The sequence below is a fragment of the Anguilla anguilla genome, chromosome 10 (assembly GCF_013347855.1).
Source record: "Anguilla anguilla isolate fAngAng1 chromosome 10, fAngAng1.pri, whole genome shotgun sequence".
Classification (NCBI taxonomy): Eukaryota; Metazoa; Chordata; class Actinopteri; order Anguilliformes; family Anguillidae; genus Anguilla; species Anguilla anguilla.
Window position 1 is genome coordinate 9,509,741 of NC_049210.1, and position 27,360 is coordinate 9,537,100.

A 27,360-nucleotide genomic window follows, 5' to 3' on the forward strand; every position below is an offset into this window, starting at 1 on the left:
GAGACATTTGGATAAAATATCGCTTAATACAATGACGCGGAGAGCGCAATGGGGTGACTTCACTTTTTTGCTAATAGCCTAGAATTAACTGTGTTCATTCTTCATTACTTGTTCAATTTTCCCTGAAGCGATTTAAAAGATTAGGGAACGCACGAACCAGGAACACGTGTGTAAGAAATAAGCAGTGCTTCGATCAGTTAGGTTTTAGTTTCGTTTGTAATTATTTTAACATGTACCGGGAAACTTTCTTCGCACATTTTATTATCTTTGAATAAATAATCTAAACTCGCATACATGGCTATTGTATAATAGCACGTCTTCTCTCGACATTGCTTCAGATAAAAGTGAACAAGTAGCCAAGTCATATTTCAGTTATTCGCCGAAGAAATAAAAACCGTGTCCATTTTATTCTTTTTTTAAATACACTAAACGCTTACGGCTCCCGTTGGTACAGTCGGGTAGCTTTTTAGGAAGGGAGGAGGAATGAAGGGTGGTGAGGGAGTGAAGCCTCGTATTACCGATTGGGTAATTGAGCACTTTGATTGACATCTGAGTGCCAAAAGGCATAGGCGCCTTCCGATTGGACAGGGTGCACTTCACAATCCTCTCTTGTTCTTCGGTAGCGTGTAGTCTCAGCAATGTTACCTTGGCAGTCGGTAGTGTGAGTCAGTTGCGGCAGAGGAGTGCAGTATAGCAGCAACAGCGACACTTATACAGCAACAAACCCGTAACTGGTGCTGTTGCAGCTTCAACCTTTATGCAGGAAGCCTTGTCGTCTCAGCAGTCTGGCTTAGCAGTTTTTCAACCTATAAGAAATAATTATCTACATAGGCTGCATAGAAAAAAACTGTTTCTTCCTACACTGACCTGTAGCTACTAAGAATGAAGTGCTTTTCCCCCTTGCACTTCTGGCGGCTGATGCCCCTGGCTTTGACTGTGGTGCTGGCTCCTGCAAGCCAGGCTTCAGAATATGAATACATGAGCTGGAAGTCGGACCTCTACAATGGCGGACGCATCTATGGCAAGCCCCCACAGTGCGTGGACATACCGGACGACCTGAAGCTCTGCCACGGCGTGGGTTACAGCCAGATGCTGCTGCCCAACCTGCTGGAGCACGAGACCCTGGCCGAGGTCAAGCAGCAGGCGGGCAGCTGGGTGCCTCTGGTGCTGAAGAACTGCCATGAGGGCACGCAGGTCTTCCTCTGCTCCCTCTTTGCCCCCGTCTGTCTGGAGCGCCCCATCTACCCTTGCCGCTGGCTGTGCGAGGCGGTCCGCGACAGCTGCACCCCCATCATGGAGGCGTTCGGCTTCCCCTGGCCCGAGATGCTCACCTGCGACAAGTTCCCCCAGGACGACGTGTGCATCGCCATGAGTTCTGCCAACGCCACCGTGGCCACCAAGCCCACAGGTAAGAGCGGCTCCTTCCTCCTCTTCCTCTCCTGTGCCAGTCATGGAACAGGATCAAATCCTCCCTGGCCTCTGTGATTTGCTGGCACATTCCAGAAGTGTACATGTCTGGATTAGCTCTTGATAGTAGTTTCAGCCGAGTCATAGTTACTCTCTCTTAATTTGAATTTTGTAAATGGCTATGTGGGATGTAATGATTAATATTTTAATAACAATATATATTGTTCTCCCCATTCCTGGTAATTCATTTTGTGGTTTCAGAAACTCAAGTGAACTGGTATGCTTTAAGTCATATTAAATGTGATTTAAATCTTGATGACTGTAGTTTGATGGAGAAGCTGTCCTAATAAAAACACCCATTTTTTTGGGTCAAATTGCCATTTCATTTATATTTTGATATTACTTATATTATATTATTTATTAAAATATTCTTAATCATATATTCATCTAAAATGCGTGTATTGCATGATAAGAAATACCACTGTCTGTTGGGGGTGGGGGGTGGGGGAGAAAGTTGGGAGCTTTATTTTTCCTTTATGTCAATCTTGTATTGTCAGTAATTAATTATTACTGTGAACTTTGGTTTGATAAATGATATCTGTTGAAAAGTGCCTAGTATGCTTAGTGTAGTTTCAAATTAGCTGTAAGTACTGGTTGACATTACTTCCCACTACAAACATCCAATGCCCTGCCGTTGTGTAAGTTTTAACACCTCGGCTTTCCAACAGAAGGCAGAATGTTATCTTAACCGCAACAGGCTGTTTGCCTGTATATTACAGGCATTGTGACAATAAGGAAAGAGAGCCTTTTGGAACAAGCTGTCCTATTGTTAAAAGACAGACGATCTCATTTCTGGCACATTGCTAGTGTGCTTGTTTTTCAGTTGGGATTGGACATTGAAGTCCAATCTTTGGTCCTTTTGGCCCAACTTTAATGAAAATATAATTCCGTTAAATTAGTCATCTCCTGAGTGTAGTTGATTATCGTGGATTCATTTTAAAATAAAGTGTGTTGCCTGTCAACAGTTTTGTTCTATGTTTAATCAGAAAAGAACATGGAAATATATCTTGCAGTGCTTTTTCTTATGAGATAACTTTAGTCAGAAACTAGTATTAGAATGCTTGTATCTAGAAAACAGCTGGTAGCCATTCATTTGAAGGTGTTTGGTTTGGCTGTTGGGATTTTGTCCAAGTACAAAAATCTTTATCTCTTAATTTCTTTTTACAACCCATTATTTTGATACTAGCCATATTGCTGTCTTGTTACAAGCAGAACCAGATGGCAAAAAGTTGAAAAGAAAATATTTTTAATTAATTTCAGTGGAGAAAAATTCTTAGCAGGCATTAAGAACAACAATGCTTTTGGACATGCAAAAAAGCTCCAGCTTTGCTGCATTGCTGAAGTTTTGGCTTTGCCAGGTCTGTAAATGTACTGTATTCTGTTTCAAGGCTGCAAAAGTAACTCCCTACACAAAGCAGAGCAAACTCTGCTGAGTTTCTCCTATATCTGATATGTCCTGCATAAACATATCTCTTGAGTTGTAGTCAAGCGGTCTGAATTGCTTCTCTCTTCTGTCTCCCCCCCCATGGATGTCCCTTGTGACTAAAAGTTTAGGTGTTTAGGGAGCATGTGTCTTTATCTCTGTGTGTATGACTGTAACCATCCGCTCAATTTTAAAATTGTGTCATGTCTTTGAGTGCGGCGAAAGGATGCTTTAAAAATCCTCCTATGATGGCAAAGGAATCCTGTTTTGTATCTCATTTCCTGGGCTGTTTTTCATTTTGAAGTCTGCAGACCTGGCACATGTAAGTACTTCTTAAGGAAAGAGTGCTGCAGTTTTATGAAAGGATACCCAAAGCTCTGTAGGGAAAGTACAAGTTGGTGATTTTGATCACTCATAAAGAAAGGGGGAATTTCCACCTCCAAATCCTTGTGACTTCGGTCTAAATTCCTAGCAACATACTTAAAAGAATAAACCTAAACCCATGCGTTTTATTGCAACACTGTTGTGGAAACATGGCATTACATTACTTACTGTTGGCATTACTGAGAGTATGCCTTGGAGGGAAGTGATTGAGAGGATAAGAATTTGTAACCTGACATGAAATAATTTTAAACCACCTGTAGAATTAGGTACATGGCTTTAAATTTCTTAATGTAACTGCCAAAATTTTCAGCAGCCTTTTATTTTGGGTGAGTTTCTCTTAGAATAGGAGCTTCTTTGACAGTTAATATATAGAATGAATAGGCTTTTCAGTCACATGAAATGGCAATAAATCCTTGTTTATTAAGCGATTAACCTTTTTTTTCTCCCATTCAGTGTTGATTTAATGGCTTTCTGCAATGTGGCAAAAATGAGAAAATTAGACTGGTGAAGGTCCAAAATGCAGGCATCTTGAGAGTCAGCATATTGGCAGAACACTGCTTCATTAATGCCCGCGGCTCTCCCTCTCTCGTACCGAGCGGCTGGGCGGTGTGTCCGGCGTCCCTCCCGAGATGGAGGCAGCTGCTTGAGACAGACTCCTCTTGAAGAGTCCGGGACCACACAGGGTCCTGCTGGCTCCAGTTGACACCTGTTATCGCGCGGTGTCAGAAAAAGAAATAAGCCAGCCCGATATGCATAGACCACAGTGCGAGCCAGGCCCTGGAACAGTAAGCCTTTTTTATCACTAAGTATAAGTGGCGTACTTAGCAGCTTTCCCAGTCTGTATATGATCCCTTTTTTCCCCATGTGGTGATCTGAACGACATTCCCTCTGACATTTTATCAGAAATCAGTAATATTTGAGGTGGGCTGGAAGCTTTTCTACAGTACATGACAAGGGCTGACAGTACATTATTCAGCCCCAGATGTGTTGGGAAGTTTGCTATGTGCACAGTCAAATGGATGTGGCTGCATTTGAGTGTTTAAAATACTAGAGTGAGGCAGTGTTTTTATGTTTGCTCCCAGGAAAGACTGTTTACATGAGGAAAAAATATGAATATAATCTACATTGTTTGCTATAATATTATGTATGCTTGGTTCAACAGACCAATGGCCAGTAGAATCTATTAGGGTTATACTTGTTAGGCCTCTTTCTACTGTCTGTAGACAATGAATGATAAATTGTATTTGAAAAGGCCCTACACACTGACATGGATGTTGATTTTAATTTAAAACAAATGGAACCTTTAACAAAATGGTTACTGCTTATTGGAATCTAATCACCACAAAATGGATGATCTCAACTCTTTACTTTGAGGTTTGAGGTATCTTAACTCATACAAGTCATTTGTGAAAGAATACATTGTCAGTCCTTGCTGAGAAGTAATGAGTGGGTGATAATTTATGCTAAGTAGAAAGAGAGGTGAATTGGAAAACGGTGTCCTTTTGAATTCTTCTGTTGCACCTGTTTATGAAAGTTTTTTTCACCTGGGTGTAATTCCCACAGGGACTTGTTAATCACATCCAACAGTCACTTCAGGACCAATGCAAACAAACATGGTTAGGTAGAAATAACAAGTATTAATTGTTGTCTTTAAGAGTGCAAATAAAAAGGCATTATACTTGTAAGCACACACTGATAAGTGTGGATATGTTAAAAGCATGTCTCGTAAAATTAATGGTCTTTTTAAGGCTTTATTTTTACAATTTGTCAAGGAGAAGCAAGATAAAAATCTGTCTGAATCCACTGTAGATTGAAACTGGTACAAAAAAAGGAAAAGCACTGAATTTCCTTCAATTAGTTAGATTTTACAGACTTCATTAAACTCCCTGGTTTCCGTGGTGACTGGGGCCTCCTCAACACACAGTAGTGACTGCCCTCATTATGACTATGTCTGAGGGTTTCAGCCTGGGCCTCTTCGCTGATCTTCTTTACAATGGATACACCCCCATTCTACCACTGAGTGACATTTCTGCTGAGTCCAATGTATTGTGGCAATCTAAAACTTTCATAGTCAATGGAACGCACGGTCAGTGGAAAGTTTCATTATTTTCAGACAGAAATGAAACATTTCACTGGCGTCCCTTAGTTGTGACAAAATTCATTGTGCATTAGAAGTTGACTGAATTTTAAAAATATCGAATCAGGCTAGGGTGTACTAGCTGATTTGAATTGAGAATTCAGTTAAGTTTCAGTTGCTCTGTCTGATGTGCTACGGCTGCACAACCCACACCAGTATAGGGAGCACTGCAACACTATTAATACAATAACCTGTTTGTCAGTTGCGGTTATACGCACTGCGAGCCACACGATGAGCTACTGGGTAACTGGTGCCAATCAGAGGAGGGGCATATCTCTTGCTAAATACAGGTGGGAACTTGCAGGAGCTCAGAGCATAGCTTGAAGGAGCTCGTGCAATGGCAATTTGAGGAACACTGGCTGGCTCGTGTGTACCCTACCCTGGCAGGTAGAGGGGTTCAGCCACTGCACACTCTCAGGCATATTTGGTTAATGGCAGCCCACATTTAATTTGACCTTACAATTAAAATGGCTGCCTCACCCGACTAATATTAGAGGTTTAATTTAAGGTTTGACTTGACGTACAGCTGTAGTTTATATTTCAGCTCATCAGTGTCACTGATCATTTGGCACATAGTTTGTTTTGGACAAAATCAGAACCGGGTCTTGCATGTTCCAAATGCTATTCATTTGTGTAGAGAAATGAGATGTTATTCCATTTATGTTTCTGAGAGTTAATCTGGGTTCATATGACTTGTAAGTCTGTACAAAGGCATTCACTGGAGGGTTTATACAATACCATAGAAGTCTTCTTCTCAATAGCACAGTGTTTTTTCAATTTGAATCAGACGGTGATTAATGACTCCTGTTCAAATATATCAGCTACCAGCAAACAAATCTGTGTGTCTGTGTGCATTCTTGCTGTAATCTTACATGTCCATTGCATTATTGATACAGTCTATGGAACTACAAAACTGTACTAATGTAAACTAATATTATTTTAATATGTTTGAATAATTATGATCAGCATATTTATATAAAGGTTAGGTTAACTGTCAGATTTGTGGCTTGTTTTTGAACATTTTGAAACGTGAAAGAACTTGAAGACAACTTTTTAATATCTTTGTTTTTACACAAACATAATTAAAATTGATTATAGAAATCATGCAGTGGTTCTTTCCCTGTGTAAGCATGCGGTTTTGCACACTGCCTTGAGGTGTAAGGCAGTTGGCAGCCCTTATAATTTATTTCACCGCTCATGTTCTTATGTCTTGCTCGGGAAGTCAAGCCCCCAGGGACGTTTGGGCAAAACACTTGGTTCATTTTGTGCGATACAGTGTAGCACCCAAGCAATTTGTTTTTGCATGCATCTGGCAAGCGAATCAGAGAACTTCTACTGCCGCAACTACCTGTGTGTGTTTTCATGGAAAGCAGTTTTACCATTCTATAGGGACACTGACCTGTTAGGTTTTGCACAGTTGAAGGATTAAATGAGCCATTTGCTTTTGTAAAGCGCAAACACTGACCACCACCCCCCTCCCCAACTGATGTAGATTTGAAGAGGACCTTTAAGAGCCCCATGCAATGATGAGTTTATTGGCCTGTTGACAATGCCCTGCAGCTCCTCCTACAAAGCTGACAGAGCCCCCCTACTGAAGGCGGCCTAGTTTAGTGCCGTTTCAGAAATCCCTCCCTCTGGGACTATGGGAAGCTCTGTGGGAGGGAGCAGGTACAGAGAGGGAAGAGGCCCCTTCCCTGATGGGACATGCATACTTTAGAATCCTGGAGAGAGAGGAAACGCTAATGGTGTGGTGGAGGCAGATGTTTTTTCACTTAAATCTCAGCTTCCCTTGGAGTTTTGTCACTCCAGTGAGTTTGCTATATTGGCCAACATAAAATTTCTTCAACTCTGGTCACCTGCATAGGGTTGGTTGATTTGCATCAAGTTGCTACACATCAGTGGGTTTCTAATGGGTCTTTCCCCCCTTTTTTAAGTAAAACGACAAGCGAATCTCTGCTTTTAATGTTCTGGCACTTTTGTGGTTTTGTTTTGGCATCAATAAAGGTTCCGGAAAACTGGGTTTTTTAATCATCTCCACATCCTTTGTTTAGCTTCTGGAAAGGTCTAGCATGCAGATGTTACACATGAATTATTTTCTTGACAGCTCTTCTGGTAGGCAGAGGAGCGTTGATCGACTGTTATGATAATCATATATCGGTTAGTTTAACTGATGGATAAAAACTGAATGTAAACAGTCTGATTTAGAACAGATTATAAGTGTTATTCATTTTATAATTTTTACATTTCTTTAAAATCATTTTGACTGTACGGCATCCATTAGCTGGCCTGTCTATGGGGATTTGAGCACTGGCCCAGTTATGTTCAGTGAATTCTGCCCACCAGTAATGTAGCCATAAAAGATATTAAGGGTTTTATTGATTGAACACAGAGCCTTAAGATCCTAAAATGATCGTTATTGTTCAATATACAGTCATTTGCTTCCATCAACCATTAATTCTGCTATTTAATGCAAAAGCACATTGACTGACAGCTTTAAAAATCAAAGAGCACCACAGACCTCTCTGCTCTTTCGGATTTGTGCAAATAATTTGTCCATTTGGAGTGCACTTAATTGCCTTGAACGTTGTCAAGAAGTTCAAGAAATCGGCAATCTGCAAGTAAGACTGGCCAATGTAAACCTTTCCTGCAATTCTTTTGGAACGGCACTGGGGCCATGCTGCAGACAGTGCTTATATGATTTACGGTCAAAGAATGGGGCATGAGGAGTGGAGAGATAAAGCTAATTCTCTATACCCCTTGGTTAATCTAGCAAGTCGCATTGTTTTACTCCAGGCCATGATGTTAATCATGACCTGGCATAAAAGTATAGAGGGTAGGATGAACATTCCTGTACGAGGTCAGGCCACGTAAGATCACTGACTAGAGATAAGAGGTGACTTTATTACTGTCCAAGATTTTCATTAAAAAGGAAAATCGCTGAGATTTAAATGTCATAGTCCACACAGTGTATCATAAAAGTGCAACATATTCTACTACAGTGTCAGGCATTTTTATTTAGCAACTATGACTGTTTATGAACGACTGTTAATGGAATTACTAGGTGCAGTATAGTGCTCATGATGGCACTAATTCCATTAACTCTCTCCCTAAAGTGCTCTGTGCTGCGCATGTTTGAACACTGCATTTACTTGTGTTTTAATGGGAAATGTTTTCAATAACTTCATGAGCAATAATAATTCCATTAGCTTATAGGTACAAGAGGTTCGGTATTATGAGGCAAACAGTTCCAGGAAAGAGCTCTCCCATTCCTGGCCTCATCGGACTCTATGTACCTCATAGTAATTGTTGCTGTGATACTGTAACCATGTCTGCTTTTTTTAGACTGCAATGTTTTGTTATGTCTTTAAATTATTAAAGGATGTTTCATCTGCATTCTACCTCAATTGTCATCATTTTTATATTATATTATTTCTTTTTAAGTTAAAAGTTAAAAGTAGCAAATGAGCAATTCCAGGCAAATGAATAGTTTCAAGCTGGGTTGGAACTCATTCAAATTTCACAGCCATTTTAATGTAATGCTCTTTCAAACAAAAGTTTGTTTCATTGGCAACTTTAATTGAAGGCGTTTGACTGAATTTTCATTGTGAGCAGAGTTATGACCTTTTTAATCCATGGAGAATGTCTTTTCTGTTTATTGTATTCAACAGGTGCTGTTATGAATTTCACAGAGTAATAATACTGCAAGTGAATTTTAGCTTGAAGTTATAAGCTTTTTGATCTTTGTCTCCCTCTGCAAGAAGCTAGTACCGTATTGCCTGTAATATGTGCCAAAACCAACAAACCTGGAATCGTGAAGTGGACCAGTGTGAATTGTTATACTTTTTGTTTTCCAGTGCAAAGGGCCCTTTTACAGGAGCTACAGTTTTAGCTTTCAATGAGCTATTCATTTTTTTATTCACACATTTGGAAGCTAAAAATATCTTTTCAAGGGAAAGGATTGAGTTGGTTTTGTGTGTTCCCATAATTGAAACCAATGTCCCCGCTGCTGAAATCGACATCTTTTCTAACAATGTCCTCCTCTCTTACAGGCTACTCCCCCATCTGCCCGCCATGTGACAACGAAATGAAAACAGACGCCATCCTGGAGCACATGTGTGCCAGCGAGTTCGGTAAGGCACTCTGCCCTCCCCCCACCCCACCCCCCCATAAATCTACTGTTTCACCCCAGGGAACCGCTCCTTTACATTGTGCCTGTTCAGTAAGTAGCCGGCGTTGCCTTTTGCCTCCCACAGACATCGTTTCCACATCTCAGTTTGACAAATGCGGGGCCAAACCACACAGCCCCTTCATTCAGCTCACTCCAAGACAAACTTTGCACACCATAGCATGAGGAGAACCGCTGAACTCCTCATCACTCTTAACACAAATGTCATATAAAGACAGAAATGAAAAATGAAAACGTCTTTAATTTTTTTCTTGAACATTTCATAGTTTTATACTCGGCTGCATAAATGTGTTATTTAGACTTCTGCCATCTATGTATTTTTTCTTTGCATTTTTAGTGATGGCTATGTCTTGTCTGCCCCATAGTATTTCATGTAGAATCATCATCACTTTGTACAAATGTATAAGGGGTGTTTTGGGGGGGGGGGGGGGGGGGGGGTCTTTAGAATATACCCTGGTGGTCCCACTATTAGACTAAGAATAAGCACAGCTATAAGCTGCTTACTTAAACAAGCTTTGATATGTTAAAATGACACCTTTACCACACAGAAGGTTTATGTACATTCTTCAGCTTTTTGCTGTTACAGTCTCTATAATGAGCTTGCTGCTTTATCCGTTTGCATTTGCTGATACTTGGAAGGTGCATAACAGAAAGGTCCTTTGATAATTGACAGTTAGGTTTTTGTTAATCAGTCCATTTGAAACCACCTTCCCCCCCCTTGCCCAGTGAAAATCTAGCAGGATTAAAAGTGATTCCAAAGTCCTAATGAACCAGTTCCTTTCAGAACAACAACAGATTAAATCCAAGTCACATGGATTCAATACATCTGACATTTTAGCAGGCTGGTGTCCCAGTGTGGATGGGCATGAAAAACCCCAAAAGGATAGAAAAGGAAGACATTTGGGTGTGTATCTCCAAATGAACGGGCGTCAACTGCTTGATTAGACAGGTGAAGGTTCTTTTGTTCTTTGGAAATGCTAACATTGACATTGAATGGATTTGCTGCAGACAGTTAGCTAAATAAGACTAGTCCTGTTTCCAATCATTGGGTTCTACCTGGCTAGGTAGTTTGTGTTCTCAGAAAGAGGGAGGGATTTAGACATACTTGTTTTTTTATCGTATATTTACATTGATTGAAACTGACTGCTGGTGTGTAATAGGGAAAACCCAACAGAACGTTAGTTCATAACGTCTTAAAAACACATGTTATTGTGGATATAATGCTAGCCTACAAGTCAAAATATTTTATATTCCAGGAACTGCATGGATCGGTGTACTGCTTTGGTGAAGAACCTATTATTTTAAGACACCGTCATGGGCTAAACATGATGTGGGAATACAAAGGTCTGTCTTTGATTATGTGAGAACACGTAAGGCTCTGACGAGATCCAAACACAGCATTTATCATGTCTGCCTTTACACAGTGCATATCACGAGAGTTTTGCCATCTGAAGAAAAAGTAACAATCCTATCTGGCAGTATTTGTGAAAGGGAAAGAGGTTACATATGTGTTCAGAAATTACTTTTCAGGGTAAAATCATAAATCATGAAACTGAAAGATGTTATTGGATTGCTTTTTGGTTTTTGGTTGTAAAATATGTAGAAGGCCAATGCAAGAAATACTCAAAGGAATCCTACAACGGAGAATCTGATTCGGAATCTAATAAATGGCAGTAGAGATGCTTGGAACCAGATCTATTTCATTATCTAGCCCCAAGGGTAGTCTAACACTAGCTTGATAAATTGATGCATATTAGTGCTTTTGCCATGTAGAATTTGAAAACCTGCCAATTCCATATGAATTGTTGTATTTTCTTAACAGACTGGTCTTCTGCAAGTGGAGATAGCCTTGTATAGATTCCTAACCCCAGATCTTTGCAATCTTGTTGTGGCTGAAGCCCCCAATTGTCAAAGTTGCACTTCTTCAAATGTATGCTCTATGACTTGTTTGTTGGATTGTGAGTTGTAATAGTAGAGCTTTCCTCCATTTGTCTGTCTGTTTATGGTCTGTTTGCACAAGCCTGCTATGACATGCAATGAAATCCTATATACTGACATTATACTTGATTTCTGCTGTACCTGGTTTATTAGCAATTGGTACAATTGACCAAGGCACATCAGCCATTTTTGTAGTTTTATTTTTTACTTCTAGTGGTCATCGTATTGGTTGGGTAGTTATAAATAAATGAAGATTCTGTGGCTTGGTTCTGAGGGCACTGTGTAGAGACGCATTCTTCCTGTGGAAAAAAAATCCAGAATGCACTAAACTGCATGACTATGGTAAACAGAACAATGCTTTTTTTCAAAATGAATGAACACAGGATGCAGAGCATAGTCATTTTTAATCTTGTTTTTGCAGCTGCCCGTGTCTGCCAGTGATGGCGGTTTTCAGAATCGACTCAAATGGCCTGACCTCAGGAAGACAGATTTTATTCATTATAAACACACTGGCTTTGTTTTTGTTTTTCTTAGTCAGACAAGCTGTTTGTCTTTTGACGTGAAGCCGTGTTGTGCGTTTGCGTCATTTTTTTAGTGTTGTGCTCCACCAGTGTCTCCAGCAGCTGTTCCAGGGTGTGCTCGGTGGGGGCACTTGAGCATTAGCATCATCTGCTAATCAAGACAGATGCTGGCTTTGATTCCTTTTCATAATCTCTGCAATGCCTGGGAGCTCATATAATACAGGCACCTTGAGTGTGGCCACTGGCAATGAAGGTTACTGGAGGCTGTTACTGCCACCATCCAACCCGACGAAAGAGGAACCCTTTGATGGTAGCTAACACGTTATTCTGCTTCCTTGGAAAAAGAGAGACTGTTTACATTTGCAGAAGGCCATGCGGTCATGCCTCGGTGGGGGTGTGGGTTTTAAAGGTTTGTAGGTCACCAGCACTGGCAGCATTAAAATGTTAACAAACACTGTTGTTGAAACCCACTGATCTTAGTGGCTAGATCTGTCGTACTGTAGTTCAGTGCATTGTAGCAATGGCCAGTCCTCTATGCAAAACCTTCAAATGTATGATGATGACAACAGAGCAATGATTACTGTTGTGGATTTTTAAACATAAAAGCATGGAGGGATTTTTGATAAATAAGGCCCCAAAGAATTTCCCTCATCTGTCCAAAGGTATTGCACATTCTAGGAGCTGACTGCTTAAAGCAGGATAATCACTGTGTGCATGACTGGATGTAATCTCTATTTGTTGAGGTTATATGAGTCAGTTCTGTCTACTGCTGTTGCAACACTTGTTAAATAAACCTAGTTAAGAAGGTCATTTAGAATACCAACAAAAGCGATCAGTTTGGAAGTAAGTTTAGTTTGTAGCCAAACCGCAGTTATTTAACATTTGCCTTAAAACATGTCATTTCACGTTTGCATTAAAATGGGCATAAACAAGCTTCTGTAGAACCAGGCATGCCCAGTTACGTATGCTTGCCACATAGAAAGGAATGAGGAAAAATAATTTGTGCCTGGACCTTTATTATCCCTGAAAACCAGGCTGTTTACATCTATTGTATCTAACACCCAAAGTGTAAACTTTGGGTGTTTTACATGTGTGCTAAAATTATGTACCTGACATGATACATTTGAGTTGAAGAAAATATGCTGCAGTGCATCTGTGCAGGGGTCACAAAAGGGGAAAAATGGGGCTTGGGTATGTTCAGTGCACACTGTAAAAGCAATGAATGGTGAAAGCAATTATGACGTGATTTGGTCCCTGAGATCCAGCTGTACCAGAGCACAGCGTCTGTTTTTCATTGGCCCAGGTTCCCCCCTCTAATCAATTAAGCTTTCATTACGCAAGGTATTTTTAATCAAACAGTATTAGGTCTTGAATTAGCAAGGGACCTTTGCAGGCATACAAATGGTATAGTACATACAAGCAAAAGAGTAATTTAAGGTAATAGTCTTTATCCCGTAATATGCTTTAAATTATCGGCCAAAGGTTACATCACCGATATCAATGGATGGATGCCCCAATGGATTCTGAAGTATTTAATTGCAGCCTACCTGTTTTTGCACAGCCAACCAGGAATGTCATGGGCCAGTCATGCAATATAATGATTTAGAAAAGCTTAAAGGTTTTACCACCACGAATGCGGCTTTCTCGTGTCTTACTGTCTGCAAAATGAGGTAACGCCTTGTCAAAGCTTGGTTTCTCTGGGCCCAGATGCATAATACTGTGATGACTCACCACCTGAGCTCGTCCCTTAGACTGGATTTCTGTCGTACAGGTGAGTCTAACCTGGTATTGCGTACTAGCGCATGTGTGTGTGAAGCCAATGGAAACAAACAAAAAAATAAAGAAACCCTCAGGCACTTGTGGTGTGGCAGTCTCAAACCCATAGAGGGGTAGGCAACACCCAGTTTCCTTCCTCGGGCAGGTTCCTATGGCATGTAACATACGGTCTTTAGGCCTTGGAGCGAGGCTGGTGTATCTTGAAGACCTTTCAGAAGCAAAAATAAAAAATCAGTATATATGTGTATATCCAAAACAAAGCAGCCTTACAGTGGCTTGTGGAAATGGGTTTGGTAAAAGGATTTTCCACAATGGCACCCCTATGCATTCAAAATGCCCTACTATTTGACTTCTCCACACCGACATTTCCCAGGTCACAAGTTGACTTTGAACCCTGGGAAAGGGACTGCCCCAGCTGCATCACTGGACAAAAATGACAATCTGTCCAGACCTGATAAATGTAAAAAAGTGAAGTAAAAAAAAAAAAAAAAAAAAGATTAAAAAAAACAAAAAGAAAACCATCAACAAAGAAGCTGGAGCTAATCCATGGATTATGTTTCGCAGATGTGAGATATGAGGCTCGACTACAAGGCTAATTAGAGATGTGGCAAGGCTCATAGGCTGTGGTGACTGACAGCTCGTTTACATTGCTGATGTTGCCTGTCAGTTCCAGTGTCTGTGGAAGCGTGTTGAAAGACACCTTTCCCGCAAGTTGGCATAAAAGGTGGAGTGCTGATGGTACACTGCCAGGCTGCATTAGAGTGCCTGAGTGTGCCCTCCATGGCACTGCATTGGCACGCTCTTGACTCATGGAGCGGTTAGCAGTTGAGGGACCTGACTTTAACACGCCCCTCTCCTCCCCCTCCAACCACAAACTGCCAGCACCGCTGTCTTTAAGGAGGGCACCGGGTTGTCAGCTTCAGTTACAAGACTGGCAGGATTAAAGTTTAAGACTCGGTTACATCTGCTTTGTGATATGCGATGCTCCTTTCAGCATACAAACCCCTAAATTAAATTCAGGGCCTACCAATGTCATGCCCATTGTTTTTGTTTTGGCGTGGGTCCAGCGATGCTGAATGAGGTTGTTGTTAAATCCGAATCTGTTCAGCAGCCTGAATCCCAGTCATCAATTGCATACCGTCTGATGCACCAAGGCATCCAACTCAAACCAGTTCCAGGCTCAGTGCAGCACTGCTTGTGTAGACGTCCCTCAGAGTTGAGTATTGGCCGGTTGAGCCTCTAAGTGGTTCTGAAATCCATAGTGTAGAGTGGTTCCTCCACACCAACATTAAAGTTGTAGATTTTCCATAGAACATTTGTGTATGTCCGATGCCATTCACAATTGGCTGGAAGAAAGGAATTGGCAGACGAAAGTGTCATTATGATAAGCAAAAATATGTTGACATAATCATTAATGGACATCAGTGCTAGCCTGAGCTTAAAATCTCCTATGGAAACATAATTATTGGCAAAGTTTGAACTAAGTAAATAAAATAGCGGTGAAATGCCCTGACATGCCCAACCACCCCCCAGAGTCTCCCTCTGTTTGAAGGCACCTTTCCGTTTCCTGTTATTTGAACAGCTCTTTCTCTAACCATTTGGTAGTGTCCTTACATTGGAAGACCCCCGATATCAAACAATTTTCTTCTTCAGTTAGGTCCATATTATACCTATGGAGTAATATCTTTTCATAGTCAAAACACTAGGGTCATTGTACTTTGCACAAAATGGTGGTGAAACATACAGTAGCTGTAAGGGACATTGTCTTAGTCTGCAGGTTTTGTTGTGAGCACTTTTGTTGTGTCCTTGATCTGTGCTCACCCCAAACTGCCTTTGTAAAATGCCCAGCTGAAAAATGAGAAAACATGTACGTTGCACAGTAAAAGGGTGTCTGCCTAATGAATAAATGTTAATGATGATGATTAACAGCAAAACACGTGGCCTGAGTTTGGCCTCAGTGGAGCTGCAGCAACAAGCAATCACACCGTTTCATTAGAGGTGTGTCGCAGAAGGAAGCAGTAAGAAGCTTAATGGTGAGAAATGAAGGACTTTCTCTGGACTTCCAGATGCTAGCAGACGGTTTGGTAAATAAACAAGATTTAGAGGCCAACGAGCAGCTGTTAAAAGAGCATGACCGGAGTTTGAACAGGAGGGTGGGCAGGGCTTGACAAAGGTAATGAATATTGCCTTTCTCAACCCCCCCCTTCAACTCAGCTGTCACTGACTGCCATGTCCCTCCCCCACCATTGGCCCTATAGGTGAGAATGACAGCTGCCTGTTTTATTTATTTATTTGTTTACCTGATTTTTGGTGCTTCTCTTTCAGACAGGAAGGGCAGGGAATAGGTCGTGTCTTAACTAGAAAGCACTGAGATGGAGTATTGAAATCAGCTGAAATGCCACATTCTTCTGAACATCAGTCTTGTTTTGTTTTTTCACTCCATAGAATTAAATTGTTGTAATACCATAAAACTGGATATATTAAACAGGAGTTATGAAATGTGAGCCATCTTTCACCTAGAAATTCCCAACTGTGGGATTTATTGCACAACTGATGGAGTGGCTTTTTCATAGACATGGAAATAAAATGCTTCTCAAGTAAGGGGAAATATGATTACATACTGGCACAAACATTACAGAAATATTGTTGCACACTGCAACAGATTACATTCTTCACTCTGAAGTTTCAAAAACAGGGATGACTTATATAAACTTAAATCTCAGTCTGTCTCTCTGAACTTTCTTTAAATGTTCCTGAAATATCTCTGCCTAAATACCTTCCACCTTTGTATGGTCTGACTTGTCAGATGAACAGTCATCTCTTACTTTCTAGTGGGCTCAAAAGCAGTGTCCAGTGTCTACCAACCCTACAAATGGTCTTCTTTAGTACATGACGATTTTATTCACCCACATCCTATGACATAAATATGACCAGTAATAAGTAACAAAGGATGTTCAAAACAAACTTGAATAACTGGAATAGTTTTCTTTAAATCCTCATGATCTTAGGTCAGTTTAAAGTCCCGGACAATGCTCTTATTTCTTACTGTAGCTTTTTCATAATGTAAGTAATGGTTAGACTCACTCAATGTAGTAAATTTGGTGACCATTTGCTGCCATTACCAAAAAGACATATTTCCTACAGCATGAAATTAAAGGACAAATTGAATCACAGTTAAATTGAATGTGAAGTTGCACTTTTTAGTTCTATTACTCATGGTTGTAATTGCAGATAAATAATTAAGAGACATTTTCTGCTCGGGATGTACTGTATGAGGGTGAGCTGTACAGCATGGTCTCTGTGTCACTGGCTACCTTTCCATTTTATGTACTAGAGCTGATGGGGATAAACCCAACAAAGCAAGACGATACAATTTAATGCTGAGTGTGTTGACATGTATAGTCCTATACTTGAGATTGATTATAAAGTAAGTGTCCAGATTGGTACATTGGCATGGCTGTATGCGCAGTTAATGATTGGAGAAACAGCCACTATGCTAGTGCTTGATAGTGCTATCATTCCGGTCGGCTTAGCACTAGCAGTCATAGCAAAAACATCTCATGATCTGTCTTTTATTAATAAAACAACAGAACATGCTGCTTTGCATGAGAAGTCAGGGAAGGCATCCTTTACTTCGGATTTGTCTACTTTGTAGCATGAAACTGAGATGTGGAAAAACTTACAAGTATTTTCTGTTGTTTTGAACTTATGAATAATTGTTTCCTCCCAGTCATTTTTGTCGTGACTTTTCCCAGGCACATTCATCTTGATAAAATACATAGGCATATTTCCTCAAAGCAAGACAGCTGTTGATTTATTGCAGTTAAATAAAGCAAACTGGCACAAGAACAAATACATATTTGACCTTTTTAAAGTACATTGGTTCTTAGCAACAATAATTTTCAATGTTGGAATGTGAATGAATTTTTAAAAAAAAAACGTTTCTCTTTATATGCATTTACAAAGAACAACAGTGCATTTAATAATCCTATTTTCAAAATATGTCCCATCACCTTCGTGCTGGCATTAATTTAATTTGGGTTAGGCAATCCACATAAACCTAAATCTCACCTAAATTGTGGCATTTTGTGCATATCTTGTATGTAATGCATAAGCGATAAACTAAGGGTACTTTACAGTAGCTTCATCAATGCAGAGCTCTGGGTACCTGGAATGAAAGCATGTGTAATTTCTATAAATAGTTAATGGACAGTTTAAGAGCAAAGTGGCTGAGGTAAATACATTTTGTCTGCATGCGTATGTTTGTTGAGGTAGAACTACAATAACCGTGATTAGTTTCGTTTTGGATACAACTACTCTTCTTCCAGCCCTGAGGATGGCTTTAGGGTTTGCCATTTGTGGGCCCAGAGAAGAAAATGGCTGCAATAACGCTGGAGGAATGTGATGATGGAAGAATATTACAGATATGGCGAGCGATTGCTGACATCCTTCACTGACTCATTGCTCTCTGGAAGGACAGCTTAAGGTTCATCATACTTAAAACTTCATGCCGCCATCATGTATGAGAACATTTTCATGCATCATTTTGGGTTCATTATCCTGCAGTTACATAAGGTGTGAGCCCCTCCACTGGATGCCTTCAGTTGGCTGACACTCTCGCAATCAAGAGCGAATGCCAAATATTTCATTGCTAAACAAAAGTGCCGCCCTGTTCTAGACTGTGTTTTCCTAGCCGCGATGGGTCATCCTGGCAGACAAGCTTAATGTTGGTTAATGGTTCCAGCAAACCCCTCCTGCTGTGTTTACGGTGGAGTCTGCGTTGGTCGAAGTTCTGTCTCGCATTCTTAAATGTGAGAGGAAAAACAGGTCGTGGGGTCTGGGTCAAAGGTCAAAACCTAGCTGTCCACAAGCTTAATGGCGGTCAGAAGTGGAAGTGATGCCGTGATATGCGAACCCCACTGACATAAATGGAAGCCTCCTTGGTCTGTTTACATGAAATCTGCAGTCCCCTGGACTCACTCTGAATTCAGTGACCGTTATGCAATAAGCAACCAGAAATATATATGTTTTTTTTTTAGCCAATGAGCACATACCATTAATGTACATGAAACATGAAGAAACCTTTGTCAGCATTGATTTAAGAGGGCAGTAATAAACCAAGAATGAAAGGGTTACAGAGTACAGAACAGCATGTGGACTAACCAAATATTTACAGGAGCTGTCTGGAGTGATGAAATGGCCTAATTTCTGGAAAGTGAGGCCCATTTTGTGCCTGCTCATTTGGGTGTTCTGATTTAATCTGCACTTTGCTTCTCATTTACGCATCCCTAGCACTCAATAATAATAATAATAATAATTTCTATTGTATTCATCCTGGTGAATTCTGGTTGCTAAATAGCCGTGTGTGTCAAGCTGTTGCAGGTTTGAATGAGGCTTATCTGCGGATTCATCTAGTTCAAAATGGTCAAGGCTGATGTAGAATTGAATGTTTCTTTACTGAATCTGATAAGAAAATGTCTCTTCCACCAGAGAATTGTATTGGGAATATTATGTTTGACCTCTATCTGCACAATTCAGCAACTCTCCCATGACATGGACTGGTTTACTTGAGCCATTTGTGCCAAGACATCAGTTCAAATGAAAAAGAAAAAGGATATGAATTGGTGTTTAATACAAAATTCAATGCATAGCACCACCAAGACCACAAAAAGAATGTGTATGCAACAGGTCTCTATTTGATCAAGTATTTGAATTAGTTTTAAGTTAAATAGTGTAGGAAAATAAATTTAGGGAAAGAAGTTCTGGGTTTCAATCTCAATAGCAGTTGTTTTCCTCTGTAGGAGATGAATGCTTATGCAGTGTTGCTTCAGCTGTTATGTGGCCTGGGAGGCTCAGAGTGATTTGTGTGGCTACTAATTAAATATGAACTTTGATATTATCTCACTGCTCTCAGCCTCTATTGTAAAGACTTCATATGTACTCTGAAACCTGCACTTTGCCGTTGTACATGCTTAAGCCTGAGAGTTTGAGTCTGACCATTTGTTTGGTAATAAACAAACCTTTAATCTGTCAAACATTGACATTGTGTAGGTTATTAGATTTCTTATAACTCTCATTCATTCCACCTGGCTAGATAGACCAAGAATTATGGCTCTTTGCTTTTTTCCAGCTGTAATGACATTCTGCCCTACATTAGCCGAAGAGCTTTGACAACTGTAGTAGACACCAGTAGGCTGTGATTAAGTGGCACAAATTAAAAGCAATTAAACTATAATATGCCGTAATTGTGACTGCCATATTAATTTGTCAGAGGTCTAATTTAGTAGAAATATAGAGAGCTGCCTTGTTCTCAGCTGAGCAATGTATAGATGTGGTGTTCTTGAGATGGTGCTGAGCAATGCTTGGATTATGAGGCAGGCCTTAGTATAATCATTCCCCCAGTCACGGGTGAGAAATACATCAAAATTATTATTATAGTATTATTATTGGCATCAGAAGCAGAACCATCTCAGCATTTGCTATAGTTTCTGAGGCCCACTTGGTGTAATGCACTCCTTCACTCCGTGAAGGGATTACACTCACTAACACAACCTTTTTGCAAGGAGAGCTCAGGGCATTGTTAAAACTGGCCTTAACAACGCTTAAACTTTTAACAAGATGAAGGCGCTGTGGAGATTGGCTGGAGACACCATGACACGTTCATTAGAAAAACTGCTCGTTTTGATTCCATTTAACGGTAAGCGGATTCCACCCAGGGAGTCGTGGAGAAGGATAAAAGCCCTAATCCCTGCCATGTGCACAGCTAATGCCTAAAAAACTTTGCCTGTTTTCTGCCCATTTAATTAGCATGTGTGAAGAAGGTGGTGCGAGAAACAAGAGCGCTTGGCTTGAAGCTGGACCTTAGCAAAAGGCTTGGGTGGTGGACCGTGTTTGCATTTCCAATAGCCTCATTAATTCAAAGGATCAGCAGGCCTTTTGACAGTTTCTTTGGCCCCTCCCATGTGCCATACTAGCAAACAATGGCACAGAACATGTTATTAAACCAGTTGTTTTATCTAAAGGTGTCAAGCTAGTTTTCCAGTTTTAAGGATCCAAATATAAGGATCCTGGACTAATCATTTAGAAGGCCTGTGGTCACCACACAACAAACAAAATTTAAATATATAGCGCGTAAAGGCTTCAACTGACTGAGGTCCACCAAAAATGTGGGAATACTTCAGTGTGTAGATCCTTTAATTATTGAATTTCAAGACAATGGAAAACTACCTTACTTTCACAGGAACAAAGAAAAGTTGACAACAAAGCTATTTTAACAAGTGAGAATGGAGTGAAACTGGATTACAGTTTTCATATAAATGAAAAAAATGGATTCTATGGATTTCTGTTTTTTGCCGTCCCAGTACCACAGAGATTATTAGGAAAAGTTCACTGGGTCATGGGAAGGATTTGGTTGCACTGTGGTTGGCTTGCTGATGGTTTCTGTAGCCTGTTCAAGCTTAATAAGGATGATTAGCACTAAATCTGATTTCCAGTGCCTATCTGTTTCCAGGCACTTTTGTAATCGAGGAATTAATTGGAGCAAGATTCCTTAAAAGGTGACAAATGCCTCTAGTTCACAGGAGGGTCAGTGAACTAGGCATAGATGTGTTGGAAGTGATAAAGAGTAAAAGCAAAACATTTTCCTTTTCACTGTATGTTTTTGTCTCTCATTATGAGAGAGAGCATACTTTTCTGCAGGGGTTTAGGCTTGTAGGGTCGACTCACACCTATTTTGTGAAGGAAGGGACATGAACCAGGAGATTAGGAGGTTAAATAGAGTTTAGTGAAAGATCAGGCAGATTAATACAAATCAGAGGGAGAGAGAGGGTAAGTTTTGGACAGAGATCAAAGAAGGAGATGGAGAGATCGGTAAGAGGTTTGGCATGGGGGATATGCTGGACCACATATTGAGCGACAATTAAATGCCAACACCTTCACACTTACAGTCTTAAGCGTGAAGGCACTGACCTATGAATATGAGGAAGATGTAACGTGGAATGGCTCCCCCATCAGTAATTTAAAACCACGATTTTGTCCCATTTTCCATCAGTCAGTTTGGAACAGCTACCAATATGCATCAATCCCTAACCCAGTTGACACTGGCAAGTGATAAAGGGGGATTCGGAGATGAGCATTTGGGTCTGATTATCTCTGACAGCCAACACTGTGCTGACGGAATGAAATTAGGACATTCTTGGTTTATAAAAAGAGCGTTGAAGGTGGCCAGATTGGTTTTCCAAGGAAAGGCTCTGCATCTAGAGCGGTCTCCACTCCCCCATACTCCCGTCAGTATGTGCAACAACAGAGCCCTATGTCATGAGGATTAGAACAGGACCTGAGAGAGTGAAGCTGATACTAAATGCTCAGACTCCCTCTTTTTCTCTTGCCTTCCCCCCCAGTCTAATCTTTCCACAGACCTTTGTGGAGCTGTCCGCGTGGGCCTCACCACTGATACCCCTGCAATCGAACTCCTTTGCCATTCCATCTGACAAACACTGGCTTTTGCCTCATAGGATTATGTGACTTAATTGTGTTCTAATTAGAGAATACCTCAGGGTAACCTTACTACACTGACTGACAGACTGCACTGTCAATTTGAAGCCAAACGGAACCCGGAGTAGTTTATCATCTTTAGCATACACGGTGTAACCTTATAACTGCTTCATTAAATCTAATGCAAGCGTTTATCCAAGAACTTGAAAGGTGAAATCACAGCAAAGGTGACCTTTAACGATTTGTTTCCTCCATTTGTCTTCAGTAAGGAACAAAAAAAAAAAGAGTGGTTGGTTTTTATTTTAGTTGAGTTTGACAGCATGCAACATCATGTTCTTTGCCGAGAACAGCAAATAACAAACACTCTCTAGGATGGTTATCTTATTTCAGATAGACTAATACTACATCAGGAAATGATAAAATTGCAAGGACAAGTCAACTATTTATTTACACGCCTGCAGTCAATATTGTAATAGGTCAGGAAAAACTATTTGGAGGTTGCCCTTTGGCAGTGTATAAAAATTTAATGTAATTTAAACTGCATAGTTACAATTAAATTGGCTTATTTCAAACATGAGTGAATATGGTCTATGTTGTGGAGAAGTGAGGCAGCCACATTGATCTGATACAAAATAGAAACGCCGCGGGAGAAGTTGTATTTATTTAGTTTTTATTTGTCATGAAATTCCTGCTAAATCAATGCAAGTCATTTCATTCTTAAGCATTTGGAGTGGTCTTAGCCATTTGAATCTCAATCTTGTTTTATTGGGTCAACAAAATAAAATGCTAATTGCCAAGTTATCATCTGCATTTCACTGGTGAATGTCTTGAATTGGTATTTTCACAGCACAACACCATTTTCCTATTTGTTACGTTGTATGCAGTTGTATTGATAATGGCTGCAAGTTGGCAACAAGGACCCTGAAATGATTAAAAGCGTCTAGTTTTCAAGACAGACGAGTGTCTGTAGGCTTTGTAGGATCTCTCATCTGATTTCTCCCATATGTAAACATTCCCAGACCATTTGGAGGATCTCTTTTTGTTTTGTTTTACCCTCCAGGTCTCTTAGATGGCTCCATGCTTGTGGCCCTATCTTCTTACCAGCACAATGAGTCATCTGGCAAGTGAGCTTGTCAGCTTTGCTCAGTAGAAAACTGCTAAAATGGGCAGTTTTCTCTTACTCGTTTAAGATTTTTTATTTTCTTTTTTTGTACCAAAACAGGGTTTTCAGGGACTTTGGGACAGTTTTTTTCATTCTTAATGGATAATTTCTATGAATGCATACACTATTTTTACCTTTAGAATTAGGTAGTTTACTTTACTGAACCCTGCAATGTACTGCACTAATACATGTTGTATTAGTTTTGTAGGTACAGCAGCACAGGGGTAGACAAAAGAGAGTTTCATATTTTCAAATGGCTGAAAAGAGTTGTTGAAATTCTCAAATTTGACCCGAAACTTCACATTTCCGCACCGCATACAATGATTCTTTTTCCACTAACTGACTGTTTTCAATTATAATTCCATGTTCTTTCTGTCTGCTCTGCCTAAGAAAATATCTATCAAAATATATGCAGTCCTCCTCGGGACATGGTGTCAGGTCCAAAATTATCTGAACCTCACAACTGGCCTTGATTATTCAATGATATATTCAACATTGAAGGCTGCTTTTCCAGTGAAAAAAGACTGGCGGCAATCGGTCAGTCAAGTATATTTCTATCAGTCAAGTAAAACTGTGTGACATAAGAAAGCAAAACAGCCTAGTGCCCATGCAAAACCTGAGTGTAGACATTTACTTGACTTGGGTACGTTTTTACCTGACGGCGGGAACACCTTGTTGTACACCTATAGAAAACCATCTTGACAACCGACTTAGGGGGCTCACTGTACCTTTCCCTTGTGATCCAGCAGCTAACATTCCTTCTCTGTCATTCTTTTTTTCTCAGCCATCAAGACCAAGATTAAGGATGTGCGGATAGAGAACTCTGACCGCAAGGTGATACTGCAGAAGAAGAAGAAGACCTTGAAGTTGGGGAACCTGAAGAAGAAGGACCTGAAGAAGCTGGTGCTTTACCTGAAGAACGGAGCCGACTGCCCCTGCCAGCAGCTGGATAACCTGGGAAACGCCTACCTGATCATGGGGCGCAAGGTGGACAAGCAGTATCTCCTGACTGGAATCCACAAGTGGGACAAGTCCAGCAAGGAGTTCAAAAAGGCCGTGAAGAAACTTAGGAGCCACAAGTGCCCAGCGTTTGAGCCTGTCTTTAAATAATCAGCTCTTCTTACATCTCAAGATACTTAAGAACTTGCACAACCAAACAACCCAAAACTGTCCTTATTGTCATGTTTTATATATAAAAAAATATATACAAATTTACCCTTTGTAGTGAATGGCCCTAATTGTCTTATTTTAATTTCGTTCTTTTCCTTATGAGTGGCAGTATCTATCTACTTTATGTATGCTTGTATGTGACAGTGTTTGTACTGAAGTGCCCTTGTCTCTCAAAAATTTGTGGTTGAAACAGAACCATGATGAGAGCAAACCTGTCCAGTTTGTGCACGTGTAGTAAACTTGCAGTTGTAGAACAATCAAACCATAAAACACCAAATTCAGCTTTATTTGATTAATAGATCACTTCTTGCTTTCACCATAAGTCTATGATCTTAGAATTTTGGTTTCAACCTTAGAACCAGAAATTGTTGAATGTCAGTGGCATGGCCATTGGTCACAGTTCTATTATTTTTTTAACTGAAATTTTCAGAGAAGACTGAACATTGAGTATTCCACACTTACCTGTGTTCAGAAAGGACACTGGCACACAATGATGAATCAATCATTAATTTTTATGTTTATGATTGCCAATTTTATAGTAACACAACACATTTTTTATAATTTGTTAAAATTTCAAGGCTATTTGATGTAATGTATGAAAAATATCACACAATTTTGTACACCCACATTTAAACTATTGGAATTATTTTATCAAAATGGTACATATGGTACAACATTGGCACATCTCATTGTCTGTATCATTTTTAGCTTTAAAAGCCTTGCTACAACGAGAGCTATAGGTGTAGCCATTTATTAACTTGCTGTCCATACTTATGATAAATTACAAAATTACATTTTGCTTTCACATGATTACATTGCTGCACTAACTTTTTAGACTAAGTTTTGTTACAGCAGACATTTCGCTTTTTTCTTTATTTGTTGTCATTTTGGCCTATCCATTTGTACGTCTGTTTTAAATTGCTTGGTAATACTGTGAAACACTGTTAAACCTTTTAGCTGCATCAAAATATATTATGTGCCTAATTGTTTACTTCAAACATTTCCCATCGGTAGCATGACAATGTTAGAAATTTCTTGTTCTAATACAAACAGTTACTTTTGGGGGAAAATACCTTTATTCTTTTTGTACATAAAATATTTTGTCTGTAACAATCATTGGTATACTCAAAAAGCAAAGGCAACAAATTGGAACCAAAAACATCCATGTGTTTCTGACATCCATGTGATTCATTAAGAAGCTGATGGGTAGATCTCTCTAATACTCAATCCAAGATCAGTTTAGTAGTTTGTAATATTGTAGAAATTGCTCTAACACTAGCAGCACTATAATGAGAAATGTTAAAGGATAGAGGGTCCACAGTTTACCTATTCACTATAAATCTGGGCTATTTACATCAGCCTACATGTCTAGGTTGTTTGTAATGTGCAAGTTATTGCATAAAGGCCAGTTCACACACTACTATGTGCTAGAATGTAGGTACTTACTAATAACTGGTGCAGCTGGACCCTGGGCCCCTTATAGTTTTTCACATCTCAAGACCAGAAATTTACAATGCACCTGTTATATCACACAATGTGTCACACTGAATTCAATCAGTGACTGCTTATAGTAAGCTACTGGCCATGTTCTCCAAGAGCTTTAGGTGTAGTTCATGTTAAAGATTGTCATTTAAAACTTGTTATCCTGACAGCTGAAATGGGTAGCTGTATGACTTCACATTTTTGTTTTATAGTTACATCGATTTTGTCATTTGAGTATTGATTATGTGATTTTAATAGGCATTGGCTTTCTGATATACAAAGATGTACAATGTGCCAAATGTTGACATTGTATTTTATTTCATGTCCTTATGGAATAGTGGATTGGACTGAAAGGTATTTCCATGGATTTGTGTATTACTGCATTTGACCAAAGTTTTCTTGACTTCATTGTGGGGTCAGATCTAAGGTTTCAATGTTCATTGAATTTTTGGAGACGGACACCCCATTTCATTGTAAGACTAAAAATGCTTAATGATTAATGTATAATATTTTGTTTATAATTATATTGGCTTATCAGAGCACTATCAGGTTAAATTGACAGTGAATTTGAACATTTTCGCCAGCTGTTATGTACATAAAATTTAACACAAGTATAAAAGAAAAAATGACCAAAAAAATGTCTGGAATTTTTATTTCCCCTTCACCATCATTCCCAACTGACTTGTTGATAAAATTTATAGTAGGTATGGGTTATTTATCTGTTCATATCCACATTAATAAGCCAAACCAGTCAGTTAAGCAATCCACATTAAATTACTGTTTTTATTAGGCCTTGATTTAAAAAATCAATCTGAACCCTTTTGGCAATATTACGATATGGCTATATAGATATGACTGAATTCATAATTATGCTTTTTAGTCATACGGTCTAAACCAATTTTACAATTAGCAAACATCACCATAAAGGAGTGGATAGGTTCCTTGCACTCATGGGACTTGCCCTAGAGTATTTTAGGGATAATGTGCATAATGCATAATGGCATTTTGGGCTAAGGCAGTGGTTTTGATGTCAACTTAGCCATTTCTCAAAGAAGGGGACATCTAAGGACCAATCAGAGTTGGTTAGTTCACAGCATGTCTCTTTCCATCATATGTCCACTGCATGCCATCTATAAACCATATGTTATGTCACTGTATCAGCTTCCATAATACTTAGGCTAGTACGGTGAAATACACTGTAAAAATACAGTGTCAGCTGCT

General features: G+C 39.7%; 1 protein-coding gene across 1 annotated transcript; it reads left to right on the top strand.

The window, feature by feature from the left end:
• Positions 1-310: 310 nt before the first annotated feature.
• On the top strand, positions 311-26,777 carry sfrp1a (secreted frizzled-related protein 1a). Its single transcript, XM_035379791.1, has 3 exons — positions 311-1,408; positions 9,461-9,541; positions 24,272-26,777. The coding sequence occupies exons 1-3, from the start codon at positions 883-885 to the stop codon at positions 24,595-24,597; spliced, it is 933 nt and encodes a 310-aa protein (XP_035235682.1). The 5' UTR covers positions 311-882; the 3' UTR covers positions 24,598-26,777.
• The last annotated feature ends 583 nt before the right edge of the window (positions 26,778-27,360 follow it).